General features: G+C 43.9%; 1 protein-coding gene across 8 annotated transcripts in view; it reads right to left on the bottom strand.

Annotated features, from left to right (window-relative positions):
* The window catches only part of Runx2 (runt related transcription factor 2), a 318811-nt gene that overhangs the window by 139697 nt on the left and 156511 nt on the right, over positions 1 to 22603 (bottom strand). For 7 of the 8 annotated variants that reach the window (NR_073392.1, NM_009820.5, NM_001146038.2 and 4 more), the window contains one exon: positions 3982 to 4143. Coding sequence is in view for 6 of the 8 variants with exons in the window: in NM_009820.5 (NP_033950.2) it covers positions 3982 to 4143 (162 nt within the window). In the remaining 2 variants the exon portion in view is untranslated. Of the gene's footprint in view, positions 1 to 2829; positions 3023 to 3981; positions 4144 to 22603 lie in introns of all 8 variants that reach the window. The other variant, NR_073425.1, reaches the window with a different exon arrangement.

Raw genomic sequence — 22603 nt, forward strand, 5'->3', positions numbered from 1 at the left:
CTTACTTATTGTAATATAGATGGTGGGGTAAGAAGCCCAGGATGTCCAGGGCTGCTTCTGCACTGTGATGTCACTAGGCTGGTGTCTGATAAGCTGAACTTGACTTTTATAATTGAGCTGAGTATGCTCCAAAGCCATTACAACAAAGAAGGACCCCTTTGTCAGCTAGACGACGATAGAACAGTGTTTGTAAGCGACCCTTGTTTTTACTATTTAAGGCTGCCTGAGAGAAAGTGGAAACGCCCTGATTTTTTTATGTTGTGCCTGTGAACATCAAGACTTCTAGCAGCACGGCTTTCTCGGTAATGAACTGGGAGGCACAGGTAGCAGGCCTCCATCATTTTAGTAGACCTTGTTGTGTTCCTGGCGGGCTTCCAGAAAGAAAACGATAGGAAATAGACAGAGCATGCTATGGACATAATACTTTAGGTTCTATAGCTGAATCCACACTAGAAAAGTCAGAGGCATGGGCACACAGAAAACGAAGAACCCCGCCGCCCTACTGGTCTTCGAGTACATCATTCAGAATCTCTCTTTTGAATAGCATCTTAGGGGGAACTGGAATTTCTTTAGAAACTCGTCTTTCTCATTGTTTCTATTCTCGAAACAGAGCCCTCCCACCCCTAGTAAATACAACCTAAGATTTTTGATTTATTACATAGTTAACTTTTTCTTGATACTTTAGTGGCTTTTTGTGAAGTTTAACTGAGTTTAACTCTGTAAATATTCATTGTAAAACCTTAGTAACAATAATGTGAATACTTGTAATTCTGTGTGCTATATATTTTATGAAGTGATTTCTTTTAACTTCATAGGAGTGTTAACTCATTTAAATATTGAAAGATTCCAAATCACTTATTTGTCTTAAATATATTCTGGAGGGATTCATTTTTATTAAGCAAATCATCTCCTTTAAAAAGTTTAGGTTCCTATTTATTACATTAACTTAACCCAGGCCTTGCCTGCAAATGACATACAGATATACAACCTTAAAAACAATTTAGCTTTGGTATATCAGCTATAAAGTCACATGCTGTGTGTCAGGTCTTCCCTGAATAGTGTATACTTTCCCAGTAATTAATAAAGTTTTATAAACCTAAGTTGGGTCACCCAGCAGCATCGGCATGTATTTTTGTATATCCCTTTGGATGGGGAGATATGGCCTGAAAGCATCGTGAAGGTGACCACGAGACTTCTTGGGGTATGGTGATGGAAGTCAGCACTTGAGCTGTCCATGTTAGAGGCAAAAGGTAACTGTCCATGTTAGAGGCAGACCAGAGGACCGGGCAAGGTACACATAGATTGCATCCAAAGGGTTTTATTTTCTAGAGAGAAAGAGAGAAAACCCTTCAAGTCTCACTTGTAGGAAGAAAGTCAGTCTCACGTATCTTGAGGATGGATGGCTTTATATACTGAGGTGAAAAATTATCATGATAGAAATTGTGCAATTCGGCCCCTAGAACCCTACAAAAGAACCATCTCTCCACCAGGATCCCAAGGGTGTGCCCTGGGGAGTGGACCACACACTCGCTCCTCACAGTGTCTGAGCCCATCAGGTTGTGCTCCAGTTCAGGCACAGTCCCACAACCAGGAGCGAGGTCAGGAGGTGGATGGAGGGTTCTCTCAGATCCTGACAGTCCACAGCTGCCTGTTCCTTCCTGTTTCTCCCCACGCTGACAGGAGGGATTTTCTGTTCTCTGTAATGTTTATACAGAACCTCCCACCTTGGCTCCATGTGACTCCTTTACCAGTCACGACTCACTGAGGTGCTCAGAGAGGAGGACAAAGCTGGACTGAACTGCCTTTTAAAAACCAGTATAAAGTGGGAGCACGCTCCTGCCTTTGGCTTGAGATCAATAAACAGCTGCATAACCAGCCAGCTTCGCCTCCTACCTCCTTCTCTGTAGAACAGAAAGAGCTATAATGTCACTTCATGGAAATGCTTGAAGTGACAAGAACAAAATAACTGGTTTGGTCTGCATCACATCTGTGAATGGCAAACCCTGATGCGGAGCCCACTGGGTGTTCAGCTGTTTAAGGTTGTATACAGCGGTTTCCATGGTGAATCTATATATGAACACACTTCGTTAACAAAACGATGTAGGTTTGTGTCTCTATAGCAATTATTGTCCTCTGGAGCTCTCTCTCTCTCTCTCTCTCTCTCTCTCTCTCTCTCTCTCTCTCTCTGAAGATTTATTTACTTTTATCTTCTATGTATGTGTGATTGCCTGAGTGCATGCATATGTACCATGTGTGCACCTGGCCTCCACAGAGATGAGAAGAGGCTATCAGATCCCCTGGAACTGGAGTTATTGGTGGTTTTGATCTGCCCAATGTGTTAGGAGACAAACTTGTGTCCTTTCTAAACAGCAGGTACTCTTAATGGCTAAGCCATCTCTCCATCCCACTGGAGAAACATCTGCTTCAACTGCAAAGGGTTGGTCTGATGGAAGCCCAAAAGGACCCTAAACTCACACAAGTCTCACACAAGTCCATGAGGAACTTTGACTCTATGTAAAACCAATTCTTCATCTGAAATACAGTTGAAACCATCAAAATTAAGTCGACCCCAGCCCTGTGCATACTTTCTATCCCCCTGTGTATCTTCCTCTTCCTCTCCTGTATCCGTGATTGATATCTTGCCTAAAGGAGATAGTGATCTCACTCAACAGAGGAACACTGAACGTCTCTACTGTACTATCCTTGGCCCAGCTCCCAACAGATGTCACGTGATTCAGAAGCACAGCATCAGTGGTCAATAAAATGTGATAACATGGTTATCCAGAGAACCTTCCGGCTTTCCCTCCACCATCTCCCAACCCTACTCACCCCGGGGAGTCCATCTGCAGCGGAAAATGTGAAGGCTCTGGGACCAGAGAGCCCTTTCCTGCTACTCGCTTGAGAAACAAAGCCTTCCCTCCTCCCAACTTGAAAGAAACAAAGGAGAGTGGACTAATGGAAGCCTGCTGGTGGAGCTTCAGCTTGTCAGTGACGACTCAGCGGAGAGAGCAACGGCTCCGAGCTTTGCAGAGAATTGATAGAGAGAGATACGGAAACAGAAACACAGAAAGAGAGAGAGAGAAAGAAAGGCATTAACCTGGCCAGGAGTCAAACAGGTGCTTGGGGCCCAAAGGCTGACATGAGACACAGTAGCTGTGTGGCCCTGTGGAGTCATATCTGATTATTAATGAGGGTGAAGTATACATCAAAGTGAGTGGAGGGGTTGCTTTCCTTATTTATGGGACTCATATGGTCGGGTGAGGGCCTTTGGCTTCTCACTCTACGTGTCTGTCTTAAGTCTTCACTGTAACTTTCTGGCTCCCTCTGCTAAATTCTACAGGACGGAGAAGAGGGTGGCTAGGTCATTTCACACACACACACTTCCACTATGATCCACAAGCTTGGCGGGGGGTGGGGGTGGGGTGGGGGGTCTCTGGTTTGGTGGATTTGGGGTGGGCGGGACGGGGAGCTGCCACACAGAGTACCAGTGTGCCTTGCTATTGAGCTGCTGCATACTGCCTCTCAAGGCTCCTCTGGGGCTCACAGTGCTCTGAATGACTAGGTCTCTCATAAGTATCCTAAGGTGATCTCTCTTGGAACTAACTACTGTGGAGCCCGGACTTTATGAATGGGGGTGGGGGGTGTCCTTTGGCTTACAAGCAGAGGAAGACCTAGCATGTGAGCTTTGGGAGAAGATTCTATCTGTAAGACAGCACCCCTCAAATATACAGTTCAGCAGGACACTGTGTAATACTAAAGGTTATCTTAAGAAACGTATGCCATCTCGGGCAGATTTTCATCTCTTGAGTGAGGCTGTTCAAGCGTTTGATAGCCCCGTAAATGCAGAAGACTGAGTACCTAGTGTCACTTGTCTCCGATAGAGTGACTGTGAGCAGCATAGATAAGCCAGGTTTGGTCCATCACCACCCCCGCCCCCGCCCCTGTGCAGGGGTGGGCTTCTGGTGAAAGCTTGGTCTTTACCTGAAATACGCCTGGGCACGTCAGTGATGGCAGGTAGCCCGGTGCCCCGTGTGGAAGACAGCGGCGTGGTGGAGTGGATGGATGGGGATGTCATCTGGCTCAGATAGGAGGGGTAAGACTGGTCATAGGACCACGGTGGGGAAGACTGTGCCTGCCTGGGATCTGGGAAGAAAAAAAATAAAGAGATGAAACGCAAAACCCTTTCAGTAGTCCAGCTACCGCAGCCTAAAAAACCATGCAGCCCAGAACTTAAGACACAGCACAGAAGAAAAAAAAACGAGACTCTAAAATAAATAATAATAAGAAGAAATATCTCCCACGGCCTCTCCCTTGTAGGCCTCAAATAGCCCAGAGCTCTCTAGACTTGATGTCTCAATGAACATGACAAAATGGGTGTGTGTATATGTGTGTGTGTGTGTGTGTGTGTGTGTGTGTGTGCGAGCACAAGTAGATAAGGCCCATTTGTCTCTCTTATGCATAAATATTTCTATTTGGAAAGTCCACTGGCCATTTAGAAAACAATCCACTTTGCTTATTTTCAAAAGGCGGAATTTATTTTATTTATTCTCTGTATTTTCGAAAATTCCTTCCCTGAACACATTTTTTAAATTACATTTTTTTCTATCAATTAACTTGTATAATTTGTCAAAAGATGTAGACTGCGCCTTTAACTCTTGCGTATCTGGCTGCCATGTTTTGTGGGTGCTTTTCCCTTCTTAGAGGGCCTGATTCTGGGCTTCCTCTGCAATGAGCTTTCTCTCTGGGAGTCAGTGGAATGGCAGCTTCTAATGGGGGTGTCAAGGGGTAAGGATGGGGAAGAGAGCAGAGGAAGGGCAGCACCCTTACTGACTAGAAAAGGAAGCAAGATACATTATCTAATAATAAAGCTAAGCTTATTTTAGAAATAACCTTTGAGAAAAGACAAAAGTCAATTTAAAAACCAACTGTGATTGAACACTGAAAAGCTATACTGCCACCCAGGTTCAAGGCCAAGCACATGAGTTCCCGACAGCAAGAAGATGGCCTCAACCCAGAGGATAGGAAAATGCTCTCACCCTACTGAAATCTCTCCTCTCTCTCTCTCTCTCTCTCTCTCTCTCTCTCTCTCTCTCTCTCTCTCTCTCTCTCTCTCTAAGTGTCATGTGTTTGACCTGTGGCTTAGAGCTTCCTACAGTTGCTGATAATAAAAATAATGAGCAGAAAACTGATCAAGGTTAACTGCTGAGAGCTGACAATGTCGTTGACATATCTCTGCTGGGTTCTGAGACATGGAAGCTCAAAGCTAAGAAGTTTATTAAAAGGCCATCATCTATTTGTATAAGAAAAGAGAAGGCAATTTTGTTTTGTTTTCCCCTCTTAGAGCCTCTGCCACCTGGTATTCCCAAGGGGTCACCGAATCAAGTACTGACTAGGCCCAACCCTGCATAGCTTCCTGGATTAGGTGAAATTGGGTGTGTTCAGGGCGCTTTGGGCAGAGATAAGAAGGCAAACTTGTTGCTATTTCCAACATAAAGACTGTGTTTTAATAGTTCTCAAAAGTCTCCTTACAGAATCGTAAGCAAATTTCACTTAATTGATTTTTAAATGCAAACTTAAAAGCTGTTTTGCTAACTTTAAACAGAAACAGAGTTGGCTTTTTACAGGACAGTTGGTGTATTTGCACACAGATGAGCTTTGGAATTTTTATAACTGGGTCCCCACTTGGCCTTGATCACACAGAGCCTGGGTTTCCTCATTCATAAAGGGACTTTTATAATAACCTGATCATGGGAATACAAGATTCCACGGAAAACTATTTAGGAGGAGATTACTAGGAGTGTGTGTGTGTGTGTGTGTGTGTGTGTGTGTGTGTGTGTGTGTGTGATGAGGGCAGGTGCCTGCAGGGGCCAGAAGTGGGTACTGGATCCCCTAGAGCTGGGCTTGCCAGCAGTTGGAAGCCATCAATTGCGAGCTGGGAACTGAACTCCCATACCCCTGGGTATAACATGCTGTATATAACCCAACTTTCTAAGCCATCTCTGCAGCCCTCATTCTTACATTCTTATCATAAAACAGAACCAACAAAAAACAACAACAACAAAAAGTACTCTTGATTGTTCATCCCATACTTAAAACACATCAGAGGCTTAGCATATTTGCAACAGGTACTCTTATTTTTTAAAAAATCAACAGCTTAATTTTTAAAAAAAAGAATATATCTAAATAGCCAATTCAGGTTTATTTCTCAAAATAAAAATGAATACATAATGAGACTCAGCTTTTTCCTGGGCTAGTTCCTCTTTTAAAGCCTCTAGGTTTTTCTGTGCAGTTGAAACTGTTGAGTTTCAGCTATTCCTTGTTTATTTGTTCAGTTTGGAAACAATTTATTTAAAGATTATCTAAATAGGACATACTTCCTTGAGTGGAAATAATTAAATTCATCTGGGTATTTATCTGATGTTTACTGACATTAATAGATATGGGAGGGGGGACACCCCCAATTCAAGTTTAAGAAACCTTTACCTGAGTTTGTGATTCAAGAAAAAGGCAGTACTGTAATAACATAAACTTTCTTCAGAAGTCTAAAAGATATTTGATGATTAAAACTAATGAATTTCTATGCTTTAAATCTCCCAAGGTTGAGATTGGACAGATTGGCAGCATTTCAACTCAGAGTGACTGGTCCTTGTTATCCTCAGATACTGATATAACTCTTTGCCTTCCACCACGAATGCAAGTTACTATTTAGAGAACTGGGAAACCATCTTCAGATGGGGAAGGGTTGGCTCCTTACAGAACAGGAAAACTGTCTCGTAAAGCCGAGGGGCTGGAGTCAAAGCACATTCTCAACAGATGAAAGGGACAACTGACAACCGCCACACGGCTACAAGATGGAGGTCTGGATGAATACAAGTTAGGTTTGCAAAGTCTAGATTTAGCTGCGCCAGACAACTTCCTCAGCAAGCAGCTTGGTCTGTGTATCCAGTCCTCAAAGGCAACAGTGAGTTAGTGGGATACTCCTCTCTGCCTAAACTGAAGGAAATCACAACAAAACCCAAGGAAAGACAGTGGTGATTAAAATATCACACAGGAACAATAGACAGAGCTCTAAGAGTCTTGTAGAAATGCCAGGGAAGGAATTGGGGGACCCGGAGGGGTCAGGGACTCTACAAGAGAACAGAGACAACTAATCTGGACCTTTGGGGGCTCTCAGAGACTAAACCACCATCTAAAGAGCATACATGGGCTGGGCCAATGCCCCCCTGATCATCTGTAGCAAAAATACAGCTTGGTCTTCATGGGGTTGGGGAAGGGGAGGCAACAACCCAAGCTGTTTCTGACGCTGTTGCCTGCCTGTGAATACTGTTCTCTGTAACTGGCCTCAGTGAGAGAGGATGTGCCTAGTCCTGCAGTGACTTGATGTGCCAAGGTGAGTTGGCAAACCCTAGGGGAGGGCTTTGTTGGGGGCTCTTCCTTCTCAGAGAGAAGAAGGGGAGGGACTATGTGAGGGGGAGAATGGAGGGAGACAGAGGGCTGAGATCTATATGTAAAGTGAATTTTTAAAAGTATGTGTGTATGTGTGTGTGTGTGTGTGTGTGTGTGTGTGTGTGTGTGTGTGTGTGTGTGTGATACACACAGAAATACACACACACACACACACACACATATCACAAAGGGATATCACAAAGGGATTAAGGGTATTTGGTTGTGACGTGAGCCTGAGTTGTTCTCCTTTTGCCAAGAGATGGCCCAGCACACTGGGAAATAAACAGGCCTTCTAGTAGGACAACATGCAGTAGAGGAGAGCCAGCTGTTTAGCTACATAGCATGACATCAGCTACATAGCATGCTGAAGTGAAGATGGCCAAGTGGCTATGCCCACTGGCCGTGAAGAGAGACTGAAGCTAGGTTTACAGCTCGCCGTTGCGTTGAGTAGGTCACTTAAACGCCTAGCCCCAGTGGTTTATCTGTGAAGTGGGAATAATGATCCTGATTGGGTTTCAATGAGCATGGGAGGAACCATGCCCGATTTGATAAGCTATCTGCCTTTCGTGGTACCTATTTAGTAGCCAAAAGTTTCTGTCTGTGAAATGAATACAATAATAACTATTGCCATGTTTGGAAGACTAGATGGCAATTAAGCATTTTGATAACTCCTAGGATCTATGTGAAAATCGTTGCACTTTTCAACTCACATGGGCAGGCTCGACCTTGTGACCTAGGGCGTCTTTCGTAGAGCTGCTGATTTTAAATGAAGGTGGCAATACCATTTCTGAATTAACCTCTCATGGCCAAATCAAATAATACACAGTGAATGCATCATTATCAATGAAATAAAAATGGGACTCCACACTGGACGATCTCTGTGTGCACCCAGCTCTGAAATACTTCTGAGATCAGATGGTATAACTAATGTAGGACTTGAGCATACAAGCCACTCAGCAATGAACGTCTGGGTGGCTTAAATAAATACCACAATAATTAAATGTCATAATTAATCATTCTAAATTTCTCCTAAGCTATCAAAGAGCTATTGTACTGAGAAGTTTCACATAAAATTTCAGCCTGCCAGGTATCAACTAGAATGGTCCCCTAAAGGACAACTTTGCTTCGAGTGGAAGCCTTTTCCAAGGATGTGCTCACTAACACCAAACAAGGGAAGAACGCTTTGTCCTTTGTCCCTCAGAGGATTGGCCGCAGCTCAGTCAATCTCCTTCAATGTCAGGTCTCATCCTATGATCATATGACAATGGCAGGGGAAGGCACGAGAGAGACTAAAGAAAGACAAAGTATAAGAAGTGTCATAATGTATCCACTAGGTAAGGTCTAAGGAGCTACGACCTTATATTTCTATTGAAGGGGAATCTTCTGAGTCGCCCCCATCCCAGGCCTTACCTAATACTCGGTGAATGAGCAAACCAACCATCGATCGCACAGGTGCCATTTCTGGGCCACTGACTGGACAAAGGACACACTTGCCTAAGCTTCAATTTTATCAGCAACATAGGGAGAAACAAAACATCTCCTTGCCAAGCTTGTGAAGATCTCAGCACATGGTCAGGATGCCTCTGGGTCCATCATGCAGACATCCTGAATCATTTCTTTATCTTTGACCCTGCTCCTTCTTGGACGTGGTTTCATCTCAGAAAGAGAAATTCCCATCTTTTCAAATAGCATGGTCTTGTGGTGGGAGAAAAAGAGCTAAATTATCTGTTTCCTAAGAATGTGTAATCCTAACTTAAATATATGCGCACAACAAATGTGTGTTCATGTGTATTTGCTTATCTGTGCATGTGTATTTTTGTTTGTGTATATGTGTGTATATGTGTATGTATGTGTATATGTGTTTTTACGTGTGGATCTGTTTGTGTGTGTTTGTGTATGAGTGTGTATATATGTGTGAGTATATATTTTTGTATATTATGTGTGTATGAGTTTGTGTATGTGTGTCTATGTATGAGTGTGTATGTATGTATACATATGTGTGTGTGTATATGTGCGTTAGTGTGTATATGTATGTGAGTGTGTGTGTGTGTGAGTGTGTGTGTGTGTGTGTGTGTGTGTGTGTGTGTGTGTACAGTAATTAATGCCTACAGTGAAGATAAGTAACCTTAACTGGTTCTCATGAGTGCTTTCTGAACTGCACTTCCTGAAGAAACCTGAGCCTTCTGGGATTCACTCTGCCCTCTGATGAGTCAGCGCAGTATCGCTACAATCACTACTAGAGGACGTTATAGAACCTAGCTCTGCAACAGACCTTAGGCTTAACCATGAATCGGCTCAGCCTTGGGTGCCTTTGCCTGAACCCATCAGAGCCACATGATGTGGCTTGTCTTTCTGCGCCTTCAGAAACAGGACGAAAGCATCGGGAGCCGACTCCAAACAAGAAGAGTGAGACCCCAAAGTATGAAAGCATCAAATGTGGCCTGAGGTCACATCCTGAGTGAGTGGCAATGACACAAAAGCATCTAAAATCTCTCAGAAGATATCGAAATAAATCAAAACTGATGTTGAGCTTTTTAAGATTTGTTTCTAAAGACTTATGTGTTTTTATTTTATATGTATGTGTGTTGTTTGCATGTCTGTATCGGTGCCAAATGTGTGCAGCCTCCAAGGATGACAGAAGATGGAGTCAGAGCCCATAGGACTGGTGTTGCAGGTGGTTGTGGGTGCTGGGAACTGAGTCTGGGTTCTCTGGAAGAGCAGCAGCGCCCTTAACCACTGAGCCATGTCTCCACTCACCGTTGTTAGGCTTTTGATATTCCCATTATGCTTTAAAACCACAACTCAGTGTCCAAAGTTCCTCACTGCATTGCAGGAGTGTAAATGTTTGTATACAAATATTAATGCTTAGAAACAAAACCTTTAGCATCACAATTTATGTGTGCACATTCTCGTGTGCTCGAGAAATCTGAAATAGTAAATTATCACATACATGTTTCAATATCATTCCACAAACTCCTGCTGCCTAAAAAAAGAGGAGTTTAGCAGGAACCGAAAATCAAATCTGACCTGTAACATAAATTTGAGAGGGAAAAATCAGGTCTTTCCGATAATGGACCTGCTGTCCTTACAGGCACGATGGACAAAGATGATTGCATGGGAGAACGGGGAGAGCAGCAGAGATGTGGGTGAATGGTCCTCCAGACACAGATGAACCCAGAAAGAAAAGCCTGTAGCTGCATGGAAGCAAGCTCTCGGCTGCCACCAGGAACACTCAGCAGCCATATAGTGATCTTGCAGAACTGCTGGGATCATGTACCTTGAGGAAATCCCAGCTACCTCAAGAAACCAGGAGCAGTTACTAAGAGCTTGAGTCAAATTCTCATTGGAAACTAGGTGGAGTCAGGGGGAGCTTTAAAAAAGAACCAAGCACTTGACATAAGGAGGCAGGGTATCCCAAGCATGTAACTGTGTTTTCAAGAATGCTCCGAGGTTAGAAACGAGCCATAAAGCACCAACAGCAGAGCAGTTTTCTAAGTTCTCCACCTCCAACAGTGTCCCTGAACCTCGACTCTGAGTTCCTAAGAGCATTATGCTGCCTTCCTCTTTATAAACCCCAAACACGGCAGCAAAGACAGCACCAGACCCAGGCTGCTATAAAACAACCAGAAAGGGGCTGCTTGGGTGTCTGACTTCCATCAACAAAACTGCAAACAGCCATCCATGCAAAGGGAGGGACCCCAGGAAAGCAGACTGTGTTCACAGAACTAGACCAGAGGGCGGTTGCATACTCCCTCAGCTGATATGTGAGGGGTTGTCTGCCTTCATACTCACAAGTAACAAAAATGGCCAAAGCAAAAATCCCATGTCTGTATGATTGAGCCATTAGACACTAAGAATAAGAAACACGAGGGAGGGACCCTCCAAACTGGCTACAGGAAAACTTGTGAAACATTCTGAATATCATTAGGGGTAGAAGTGGGATAGGCAGAGAGCTTTGTTAAAGCCCGGCAGAAGAGAGAGAGAGAGAGATGAGGGAACGAGACTGCTAGACTGATGTCAGCAAGTCCCCATGGATAAATACTTGGGTCACTCATGAGTGTATAAATGGTACTAGGCTTCACATAGAGAAGAGAGGACACAGGGAACCATGGAAAAGCCTGGGCTAGCACACAAAAGCTTCTTTCTGCTGGCACTGCCAATAGAATTGTGTGTAAAGCAAGACAATGGAGACTCCCATTCAGTGTGTCTGCAGTAGCCACAGCTACAGGTGGGGAGCACAGCTAGAGCTCCTCCACACTGTCACCTCTTATCATTTATCCAATTTCCCTACTCAATGTTCAAGTCAGACTGTGTGAAGCTCAGGTATTCATTGAGAAACTAGAGTATTTCAACTGAAGTGTAAACAGAGTCTACTTTAGCACCATGCCTCTTGACCACTAACTACTAGGATCAATCAGGGCCAATTATGTTAACAGTTAACCAGTATCCTCTTTCCCACATACTTCTGTCACAATAAACATATTTCACAGTCATCCATACTTTTATAGTTCAAAACAGTGTATATGAAATATTCAAGGCTACATGCTATGCGTTCTCCAGAAACCCTTTTGGCTAGACTGAATTTTCAGAATGAGATTGTCTCACTCCACTCGGATCCTCCTGTTGAATGACTAGCACTATTTAAACATGAATAGCCTCCTCTGCTTAAGCCTGTGCTGTCACAGACCAGTAACGCACATTATCAGAGTCTTGCTGTTCTCTCAAAGTAAGAATGGATATGGGAAAGCTTTTCCCACCTATAAAATCCTGTGATTCGTGCTCAGGCAAGTGAGCCCCCTGGTCAGTCCTTTCAGGAGACAGCAGCTGCAACAGAAGGGACAGAAGCCATGCAGGTGCTGACTTGAGATGACTATGAAGGACAGCTGATGGGAAATGTCACTTCCGTCACCAAGTGGCTCACACTAGAGAAAGCCTGAGAATAGGATTCTGGCTTCTCATCTGGTCCCCGAACCAAGCAAGCTAGCAGACAGAAGCACTTGGCAGGAAACCAACCCACTGAGCCATGGAGCCATGCATGGAAATTTCAGGAAAGAGCAGCAAGCCATTTGGATAAAACTGGGTGCTCCGTAGGCACGCCAATGGGTTATTAATGCAAAAGCGGGGCTTAATGAATCCCTGGAGACAATAGCAAGGAAGAGAATAAGAAATCGTAGGTGCAGACAAAGATAGCGTATCTTAGAGAAATGGTGGAAATCAGAAACAAGGTGCGCTTCTCAGCGGGGTCACAACAGGTGTGTCCCCATTGATAGAAGCACCGGGCAGTGTGAGACAGAAAAGGAGGGGCTGTCCATGTTTAAAGAAAACCCCAAGAGAAGACTCGGGAGGTTCTGCCATATGTCACATTAACCTGGCCTTAGCTTTGTCATAACCTGGACCTCTCTGGTGACGTGGACAGAGGAAAGAAGTAAGGTTCAAAGGATATGCTCACAATTTGAATTATAACTTGGAGGTGGGGCTGGCCAAAGGGTATGACACTAAGTTCAAATCAGTGTGGGTGTGGTAAATGCCAGTTCAAATTGAGCTGGTGTCAATCAAATTTGGTCAGATACCTGGGTAACATTTATATCAGGTAGATGGTGATTGTCTATTGTCCTCCGGCATTCATCCATCCTTTGAAAACTATTGTCTGTTCTGGTACTGTATTGGGCTCTAGGAATATTAGTGATAGATACAAATAGAACTAGCAATCCCTCCTTTCTGGAGTTTACGGATGGATAGGAGAGACCAACATTAATCAAATCGTTATGGAACTGTGATAAGTGCTCCCCATGACACCCTAGGGACAGATGGTGGGAGAAACCTGGGCATCAGGCATAGCTTTCCTAAAGTCACGGTGATTAAGTCAAGACCTGGCCAGGAGGCAGAAGCTCAGAAGGAAGCTGTGGAGCTGACAGGGGGTGGGCAAAGAGACAGCATGTATCTAGTTCCTGGGGAAGAGACAGTGTGGTCTCTTTGAGGACCTGGCAGATAGTGTCTTTATGGAGGCTGACCAAATGCTGAATGTAGCCTGAGATGAGAACGCAGAAGTAGGAGGAGCCAGGTGACACGAGAGCTGCTGCTGCCGGCCTGCGCTGGAACCACCAGCATTCACTAAGTGCAAAGGAAGGTCATTCCGCCTTAGTTTTTTGTTCTGCTTTGTTTGTTTAATGGGGTGGCACAATCAGTCAGTGGTGCATTGAAAACTCTCCCTTCTGACAGCATCATAACAGAAAAAGGGCAGGAATCCAGCCGAGGGCCAGACCCAGGGAAGGACGTGCAGGGAAAACAGCAGCTGAAACGAACTCCAAGGCAGAGTCTAGGGGCTGCACTTGGGAAAACTGAGGGACAAGCAGAAGACACTAAATGTCTCAACACATCACCTGACTGTAAGAATGAGGCTCTTTGACACCGCCTGGGCGGCGTCATGATTGGCCCTGAATGGGCAAAGTGACCCTGGGGTGTTAGAACAGGGAATTTTTGCTGGCCTCACCTCCTATATTCTGATTCAAAGCTGAAGAACCTTTTTACAGTCTCCCTCAGGTGATACTAAACTATACCAAAGATTGAAGACAGTGTGTGTGTGTGTGTGTGTGTGTGTGTGTGTGTGTGTGTGTGTGTGTGTGTGTGTGCGTGCGTGCGTTTATAACCCTTTATTCCATCTTTCTTTTTCTGAAAATGTCTTTGCTGTCGGTAAAACTCTTGGTTCTGATTACTATTTTGGCGCCATTGCTAGCATCAGCATGCCTCCAGTCCACTAAAAAAGCACTGACGTCCTGCTCAAAAGCCTGGATACAAAACACTTTTTCACACTTGATTACCATGAAACTCAGAAGGCAGAAGGGGCTCACCTAAAAGTTGCCCCCAGGACTCGGAGGGCAACCGGTTAGTAGAAAGTGCACGGGCCTATGGCGTACCTGAATCTTAGCAAGGTAGATGCTTCCTCTGTGATGTATAAGCAGCAAAGAGGTCTACCAGGAAGTGGTCATTAATTCAAACCAAAGCCAGCTTTGAAGAAAACATCTACTAGCAATCTGGTCCTACATCTGTCTGTTATTTTTACCATAGCCCAGAAGGGTTAGAAGCCATCTTTCCAAGCTTCACAGTGAGGTAGGTGTGAGGAATAATCACTGGATGAAGAATTTGAACCATAGAACAAGTATCAAAGAGGGATCTGAGCCAGTCCAGCCAGGGCTTGCTCTGGTCAACTGCGAGAGACAGGATTGGGGGGCAGGGGGTGGGGTAATCCAACGGCAGAGTTCCCCACAGACTGCAAGCCACATGTGATCCCCAAAAGTCACCACAACCAGCAATTAAAAAGCAAGTCAAGTTTTTAAGCCTTTCCCCTTCCCTCTCTTCACTCTGATAATGTCTCACACCTAAGTTAACACCTCCCAAAGCTTTCCACCTCTCCCCACTTAAAGCCACCCTGTCAAAGCTTGCTACCAGACACATAGATTTCCTATTTCAGCTCAGTGGATTTCAAAAAAATCTCCTCAGGCTCCAATTTTCTTAGTCACTAGATAAGTCATCACTGACAACCTCTGCCAAGGCTGTTGTGTTAAATTCCATGGAAGCCAATTGTTTCTAAACTATGAGAAAGCAGGTCCTGATTGAACGAGACCTCCAAAAATTAACTAGATGTTTATAAGTGCATAGACTTATGAAATTTTGTTCCTGGAGTACGTTTTTATATGTTAAGTGATAAAATATGACATACAAATGAGTATTAAGTATTATACATACATACACATATAATTTATATGTTCAATATATCAAATTAAGAATGGCTTAGAACATGCTTCTGGCTTGAAAATACATAATACATTATTATTGTCATTCACTCCACATGGGCAATGCACAGTGGGTCTCTGCGAGAAGCCCCAGAAACTTAAGGATGATCAAAATATAGCCTACCCCACCTAGGTCAGATGTGTCTGACAGCCTCCCCCTGGATTGCCTTCTGGTTGTATATTCCCATCCATTGCAGTCCCCTGAGCCTTGGCCTCCAGGCCATCACTGAAAGCAAAAGGTGGTGAGCAAGGTCCCTAGGCAACTAATAAAGAGGAATAGCATGTATACATATATTACATACATGATCATATACATATATTACATACATTTACGTAAAACCAACATGAAACTATAAGGAAAAAAGATGATGTCATAGAAAGGAATGGAAGAATGAAATCAACACGTTCTCTGGAGAGAAACCTAAAGACAGATTCAACCAGAATGAAGCAAGAGGTAGCACACAGATTCTTCTTGCTATTACTAGATGAGTCCAGAAAGAAGAAAATACAAAATGGAGTCTTTGGGACAAGAATTTGATTGTTCTCAGATAATCATCCCTCTCTGATTCTAATACAATCTACAGAGACTAAGGGAATCCCATCAGACAGAAATCCGAGCACCTTCTCCACGTCACTTTGTGGACATTACTGACAGGCCAAAGAACAGCATGAGCCTGTGGCTGCCAGTCCCTCCCAGGAGCCTTGCTCTTTAAAGACGGGAACTCACGCTTCATCTCGACTGTGCGCAGAACCTGCCTCCCACAGCTAACAGACAGGAGACAGTGTTTACACACAGGATTTGTGCTCTTTTTATAAATGAGAATTGTGATCAGCAGCTTCCTCCAGTGAGATTTCCGGCACACACATGGGCGAAGCAGCAAGCCTATTTACCTGGACGCCCTGCCCAGTGGTTCTCAAAGGAAGGAGCCTGGACAGGACTTTCCGGTGACTGCAGAAAGTCAAACACAGTGCCACCAATGGAAAACAGAATGACTTCCAATGGAGTGGCTGTTTTTGAGTTGGTGGCCTCACCTCTTTTAGGCTCCATGGTGCCTCTGGGTAATAGGGACACATTGGCTTGCTTCCCTCTCCAAATCCATACTGGTGGACCCAGCAGCCACTCTGTCTGAGCCTCTCTTGGGTTCCCCGTCAGTCACATTCACAGCTACCCCCATCCGACCCATGCCCACATCTCCTCCTGGCTTGTCTCCCCTCCCAGAACTATGTGGTCACTTGGCATTTGAAGAGAATAGCAATTTGAGACACACACTACTCAGCTGTCCTGTCCTACTTCTGAGAGGATTATGCTGATAAACGCTTCAGGACAAGCAACAGTGGACTGAGCCTAGGTCAGCCAAGCGTGCATAGGTTAATCCCACTAGCATAGTTGGCTAGAGATCCTCTTAGTTTCTAAAGGAGCTTTATTCCCCCCGAGGGACTACAGAATCAGATTGAAGTGGAGGATGATGACCTAACCCTTATCGAGGTAACTGCTCGTGCAATTTATATGGCCTTGGACTATCTGGTAAATCATTCCACCTAGTTATGATTTTTAAAATTATTGTTATAAACACATGCTTTATAGAACTACACTTTAATCATTAACAATGATTTTGCTGCATACTAAAGTATGAGCTAGATACTCCTCATGTATCTCTTTTAGGAGACCATCTTCCCTGGGGTTCCTAAATAATACCCAGTGGAAAGCAGAAAATGGAAGTGGTCACACATGACACGTGTTCACTTCGATGGTTAATGACATGTTCAACCTGATAGAGGTACAGGTGGCTGCCTCCTAAAAATTTGACACTCAGAAACAACGACTGTAACAATGGAGTCGACTTCAGCCACCTACATCTATTTGCAGAACATCTTAAGGCATCAATAAACACTTTAAAGTACAGATCAGAAACTCCAGAAGTAGCCCTTTAAGAAGTGTGTCTTCTCTAGCACACAGGACAGTATTCAATTTGGCCCTGGAACTATGCGGATGTTTCTTAAATCTTTTATTTAATAGTCAGGAGTTGTACGTAGGATCCTGGGAGAGCTACTTTATTTTTCTGGCCCTCGGTTGCCACAACAATACTGCCTACCTAAAAGCCCCATTGTGAAGGATTGTGACTTAACCTCATTGGAACAGTGCCTGGCTCGTGATATGCAACAATAAATGATAGCTAATAAGAATCCAATCAAATAGAAACTACAAAGACTAAGTCCAGGATAATATTCCATCATACTTCCTGAAGAAATCAATGACCTATTTATTCATTTATCACCAAGCCCTAGGCATTACTGAAGACAATAGGGACACAACGATGAATATAACATGGCCTCAGAGTTTGAAAAATGGAAAATCTGATGCAAGAGACAATGTGTGGTCAAGTCGTTGTCCCCACATGGAACGTGATGTAATGGAGTGTTGCACAAGGTGGCAAGGGAGCCTGACTCAGTGAGTGGACCAGAAGAGGCCTGGCAGAGGCATGGCAATTGGCCCAAGTCTGGAAAAAAGAATGTCTGGGGGAAAACAATAAACAGAAGGATATGCCAGGAAAAAGTAGGGATATGGTGGCATATTACTAAAGAGACTGTGAGTGAACTGTCAGATGAGCGGCACGCACATTCCACGAGGAGAAAGCCACTGTAAAGGATACAATGGCCCATCTAGTAGATACCCAAGAATCTAGTCCTGCCTGAGGGTCTACTGAAAATGGAAGTCATACCAGAAACAAACAAACACTATCCTAAATACTTCCAGCATCTACATTCATGGAAAATTAATTTTCATTTAGTATTTAACTAACAACTCATACCCTTCTCCAAGTCTTCCCCCACACCATAAAATGATATCCCTGTTCTCCAGCTGCCCAGGTAAAAAAGCTCCAAGTTCTACACTCCCTGTAGTGTCATTAGATCAGCCCCTGGAGCAGCACCTTGACCATAAGCCTGCTTCTACCGTTGGCCCATGGGATGCATGCACCCTATACAGAGCACCCGAAGGTGGCATGTAAACATGTCGGTGATTAGAGAACACCCATCCCTTGGTTCCTATCCTTCAGTGGCCCCATCCTCTGAGGTCCTCCATAGCTTTGCCACGGCCTGCTTTTCTGAGTCTGCTCATTCTCAAGAGTCCTCCCACCTGCATGAGTCCTCCCACTGCTTACGTGCTGCTCCTCACAGGCCTGTCTCCAAAGATTCCTTCCCCAACTTTACAATCGAAATTAGTTGCTTCCCTTCCTCCTAAGTTGCTCTCTGTACTAAGTGCTTCATTTTCTGCTCCTGGACACTTATTTTGAAACGATGTCATGTGTACTCGTTCTACTCCTTTATTGGCTGTAAATGTCACTGAAATGTAAGCTAATGAGAGAGGACCAGGCCCTCTTATAAAAACATATTTGCACAGAAGATTACATGAAGTAGACTGCAGATATAAAACACTGCATTTTCAAAATTTCATAAAAGCCATTGCAAAAACTGCATCTATTTGATTCACTTACAACAGTGCCTAGCAAAACATTAAGCCTCAATTGACTTCCTGCATAAATGATTAAGAGAAAAATATCAGTATATACTGTCCTTCCAGTGATGAGATCAAAATTCCATCCCACAGAGCCCAAGGGCATGAATCACCAGAATTACTTTTACGTACAACTGTGTCATACAGAGAATTTACAGTGGCAGCTGTCATGAGAAGCGCCTCCTAGCATGGCATCTTCAACCTCCAAAACCATTGCCACATGCTGAGTCAAAGGGGGTTGGCATTTGCAACAGGCTAGGTGTTTCCTGGTGCCAAGAGACAGGCAGCAGATGTCAGAATGATAAAAAAGAGTTGGGGAGGAGGCAACTTCCTCAGGAAGCTGTGGGGAGGCCCTGGTCCCTCAGGCAGAAAGAACATGAGCCATCAAAGACATCAACAGAGCGGCACCACCGGCCTGGCACAGCAGAGAAGCCAGCCCACCATATGGCTGGAACCTTTGGCCCTAGGAACTGCAAGAGACATTAGAAAAGGCTAATTATGAACCACTAAGCACTAACTATTTCCTTGAACTTCATTTTGCTGTGCTGGGACTCTGAAGAAGTCATCTGCCTTTGATGTTGGGCAAGACGAAGAACTTCAGATGCGCATACAACCATGACCACTGTGTGCTGTGAGGGGGTAAACACCTCAAGAGAACCAAGCTAACAAGAGAGAATCAGGCTCTGTGACAAACATCCTTGAACAGAGAATTACATGAACTAGAATGCCGATAGGAAATGCCAAGAAGTTACCACTCTAGGCAAGTCTCAAGAATGTGAGTTCTGCAGCTCCTTCTAGTATGAAACCAACTGGTTTAACAGCAGAGAATTATATAGAAATGTGGTTTCTGCCATAGTTCACTTTCAGGAAACAAGAATGGCCTGGATAAGAAATTAGAAAGCACGGTCCATGCTAACAAGAAAATCATGATACAGTTCTGCTGTTTTTGCACCTATTTCTTCTCTATTGGATTCTCATCAAGTCTACATTTAGTGAGACTCTTTGCTTCAGAGAAGTCCACACCAGCCAATGGAGAAAAACAGATACACAGAAGCTGAGAAACAGTGGCATTCCCACAAATGCTCAGAGAATGGAAAGGAGCTTTTGGAGAAAGGCTCTTCCCAGGAAGATAATGAAGAGATCTGGGGAGGAATTCCACCTCCTCAGTAGACTGACTACTATGAAAAGCATGGTGCGTGAGGGCCAAGATCCAAATGAGCCTCTTTGGCTAGAGTAGATGAAGAAAAGCACTTTTCCCTGCTCTCTGCCCTGCCAAAGATGGGCTCTCTGCATGTGCTGGGATCAAAAGCACACTTAGTAAATAAACAAGAAGGTGAATCCTGAGATTCACCCATGATGTAGCTACTGTCCTGGGTGTTCCTGGATTTCCTGCTTGTCTAGTTTCAAAGACTCGGCATACCCTTTACTACTTGCAGGCATCTTTGTCCCCGCATCCTCGCAACAACATGAGGACATTTAAAGAACATCCACACAACCAAGAGCAGAGCATGTCCAGATACACCTGTACACCTTTGCTTTGGGAGGCTGGAGAAAAAGCTATCATGACCAAAAGAGGACAATGAAGAAAACTGTGAAAACAACTGATCCTTAATTGGCCCACCAATACCAAAGCCCCCCATGTGAAGGACCAGTATCTTATAAGACAGACTTCTAGGATGCTATCAATACCTGTGGAATGCCATAATTTCATTTTAAGAAATGGACCCAGGGAATATTAGCTGTCCTGCTGCTTCTAACATGCCAAGCAACTGCGAGCAAGGAGCTCAACCTTCCTGACCCTCTCAAGAGGGATGGTAGTGGAGAGATACTGCTGCCAACTGGAGGTGAACCTATTCTGCAGAAGGGGAGGTCAAACTCCTGATCTTCGCAGATGCTCTGCCCCCCCATAAGTCCCTGCTTTCTCAGAAGCTTACTCACACGTCTGCATGCAGGGATGCTGTTAAAGGTAGCCCCTCCCCCACTGCCTTTCCAATGTCTGGCTCAAGGATGTCTAAAGTACCTTTAGGTTCTCGGCTTTCTTGTTGTTGTTTGTTTTGTTTTGTTTGTTTGTTTGAGGCGGGGTTTCTCTGTATAGGTTTCTCTGTTCCAGGGCTGTCCTGGAACTCACTTTGTAGACCAGGTTGGTCTCGAACTCAGAAATCCGCCTGCCTATGCCTCCCAAGTGTTGGGATTAAAGGCGTGCGCCACCACTGCCTGGCTTACAGAGCTCTCCTGTGACTTTACTCATAGATTTAGGCCTCTTAAGTGGATCAAGCATCAGCCAGGTTCAAAGGGCCATTTTAAAGTCCCATAGTCCCATAGGAGGCTAGAAAGAATGAAGAGCAATGAAGCTCAGCAATAAAGAGCTCTTGTTGCTCTTATAGAGGATCCAGCACCCATAAGCTCTAGTTCCTGGGGATCTGATGCCCTCTTCTAGACTCTGAGAGCACCACATACATGCACTACACATTCATACATGCAGGCAAACACTCATGCACATTAAAGCAAGCAACATACTAAAACCATTAGTTGTCAATATGTTAACAAATAGTTAAAGATTAGAACATAGAAATGAAAAACTTAAGTAGCCTAGTAGTTACCAAATCATATGATGTATATATGCATATAAAAGTAATCATGACTGTAAATAATATAGAAACACATACCCTCCTCTCTCTCTCTCTCTCTCTCTCTCTCTCTCTCTCTCTCTCTCTCTCACACACACACACACACACACACACAAACACATGCACACATACAGACAGACTGAGAATTTTTATAAGATGGCTATTTTGAATCTTGATCAACTGAAGTCCAGTACTTTAAAGTTATAACATCCACAGGCTAGTGTGAACCTCACCCTTGCACTTTTATCATGAGCACATCTAGCACACATTTTTTAGCCATTTGCTTCATGAATGCTGTTTAAAGTTTCAGACAGGTTAAAATATGGTCCTCTCACAGAGTACTAACATTCTTCCAGTATACTGAGACATATTATTTTTTATTTTATTTTTTTTACAATTCCAAATTACTTTTTATGCAACTGCATTCATTTACTAAACAAACCCAAAGAAAGAAAAGGCTACTCTTAGGAAATATCCAAGAATACATTTGCAGAGCATGGGCAGGAGACCGAAAAGAGGTGGGTCAGAAACATTTCTGTTTTGAGACCGTTATGCATACTTAAGTATAGCCACTACAGAAGAAAACCTAGCCATCAAAAAAATGCACATTTAGGGTTTATTGCATGTTTTGTTTTGACTTGTTTTCTCATTAGTCTACTCTGCCTCTAGCAAGGACAACAAGAAGATGAAGTAATATTCTTTGACCTCTTGATATTTTTGACATGCAGATTAAAGATCTGCCACGATCCACACATTCTTGTCAACGGGACCTCAAAGCAATCAAACTGATCCTAAAGTAAGGTCTGTATTTGTACCAGTTGGGTAGAAAACCAAAAAGAGCTGGGATCTTAATGCATCATAGCCAGTTATGACCTGATGCTGGTGTTAAGAAGAAACAAAGTGACCTGCGCACTGAAACATATAAGCAGAAATGCAGTGTGGAGAACCGGAGCTAATTATGAATCCAAAATGGGTTCTGTCTGCCTGAAGAACTATTCACTGACCCTGCCTCTAACTACCAATCAAGGCTTCCTGTTAGCCCTTGGCTATTTTTGAAGCAAACTAAATGAAACTGTTATATGTGTAAGAAATTTACACTCAAATCCGAGTCGGCAACACTAATCTTCCAATGGTCAGGGTGTGATGCTGTCCCCTGCACCAGCTGGATACAATATAGAATTTATATCACACATTCTCCCACAGCACAGCTCTTCCCACCCCGCCAC

This window comes from Mus musculus, chromosome 17 (assembly GCF_000001635.26).
Source record: "Mus musculus strain C57BL/6J chromosome 17, GRCm38.p6 C57BL/6J".
Taxonomy (NCBI): domain Eukaryota; kingdom Metazoa; phylum Chordata; class Mammalia; order Rodentia; family Muridae; genus Mus; species Mus musculus.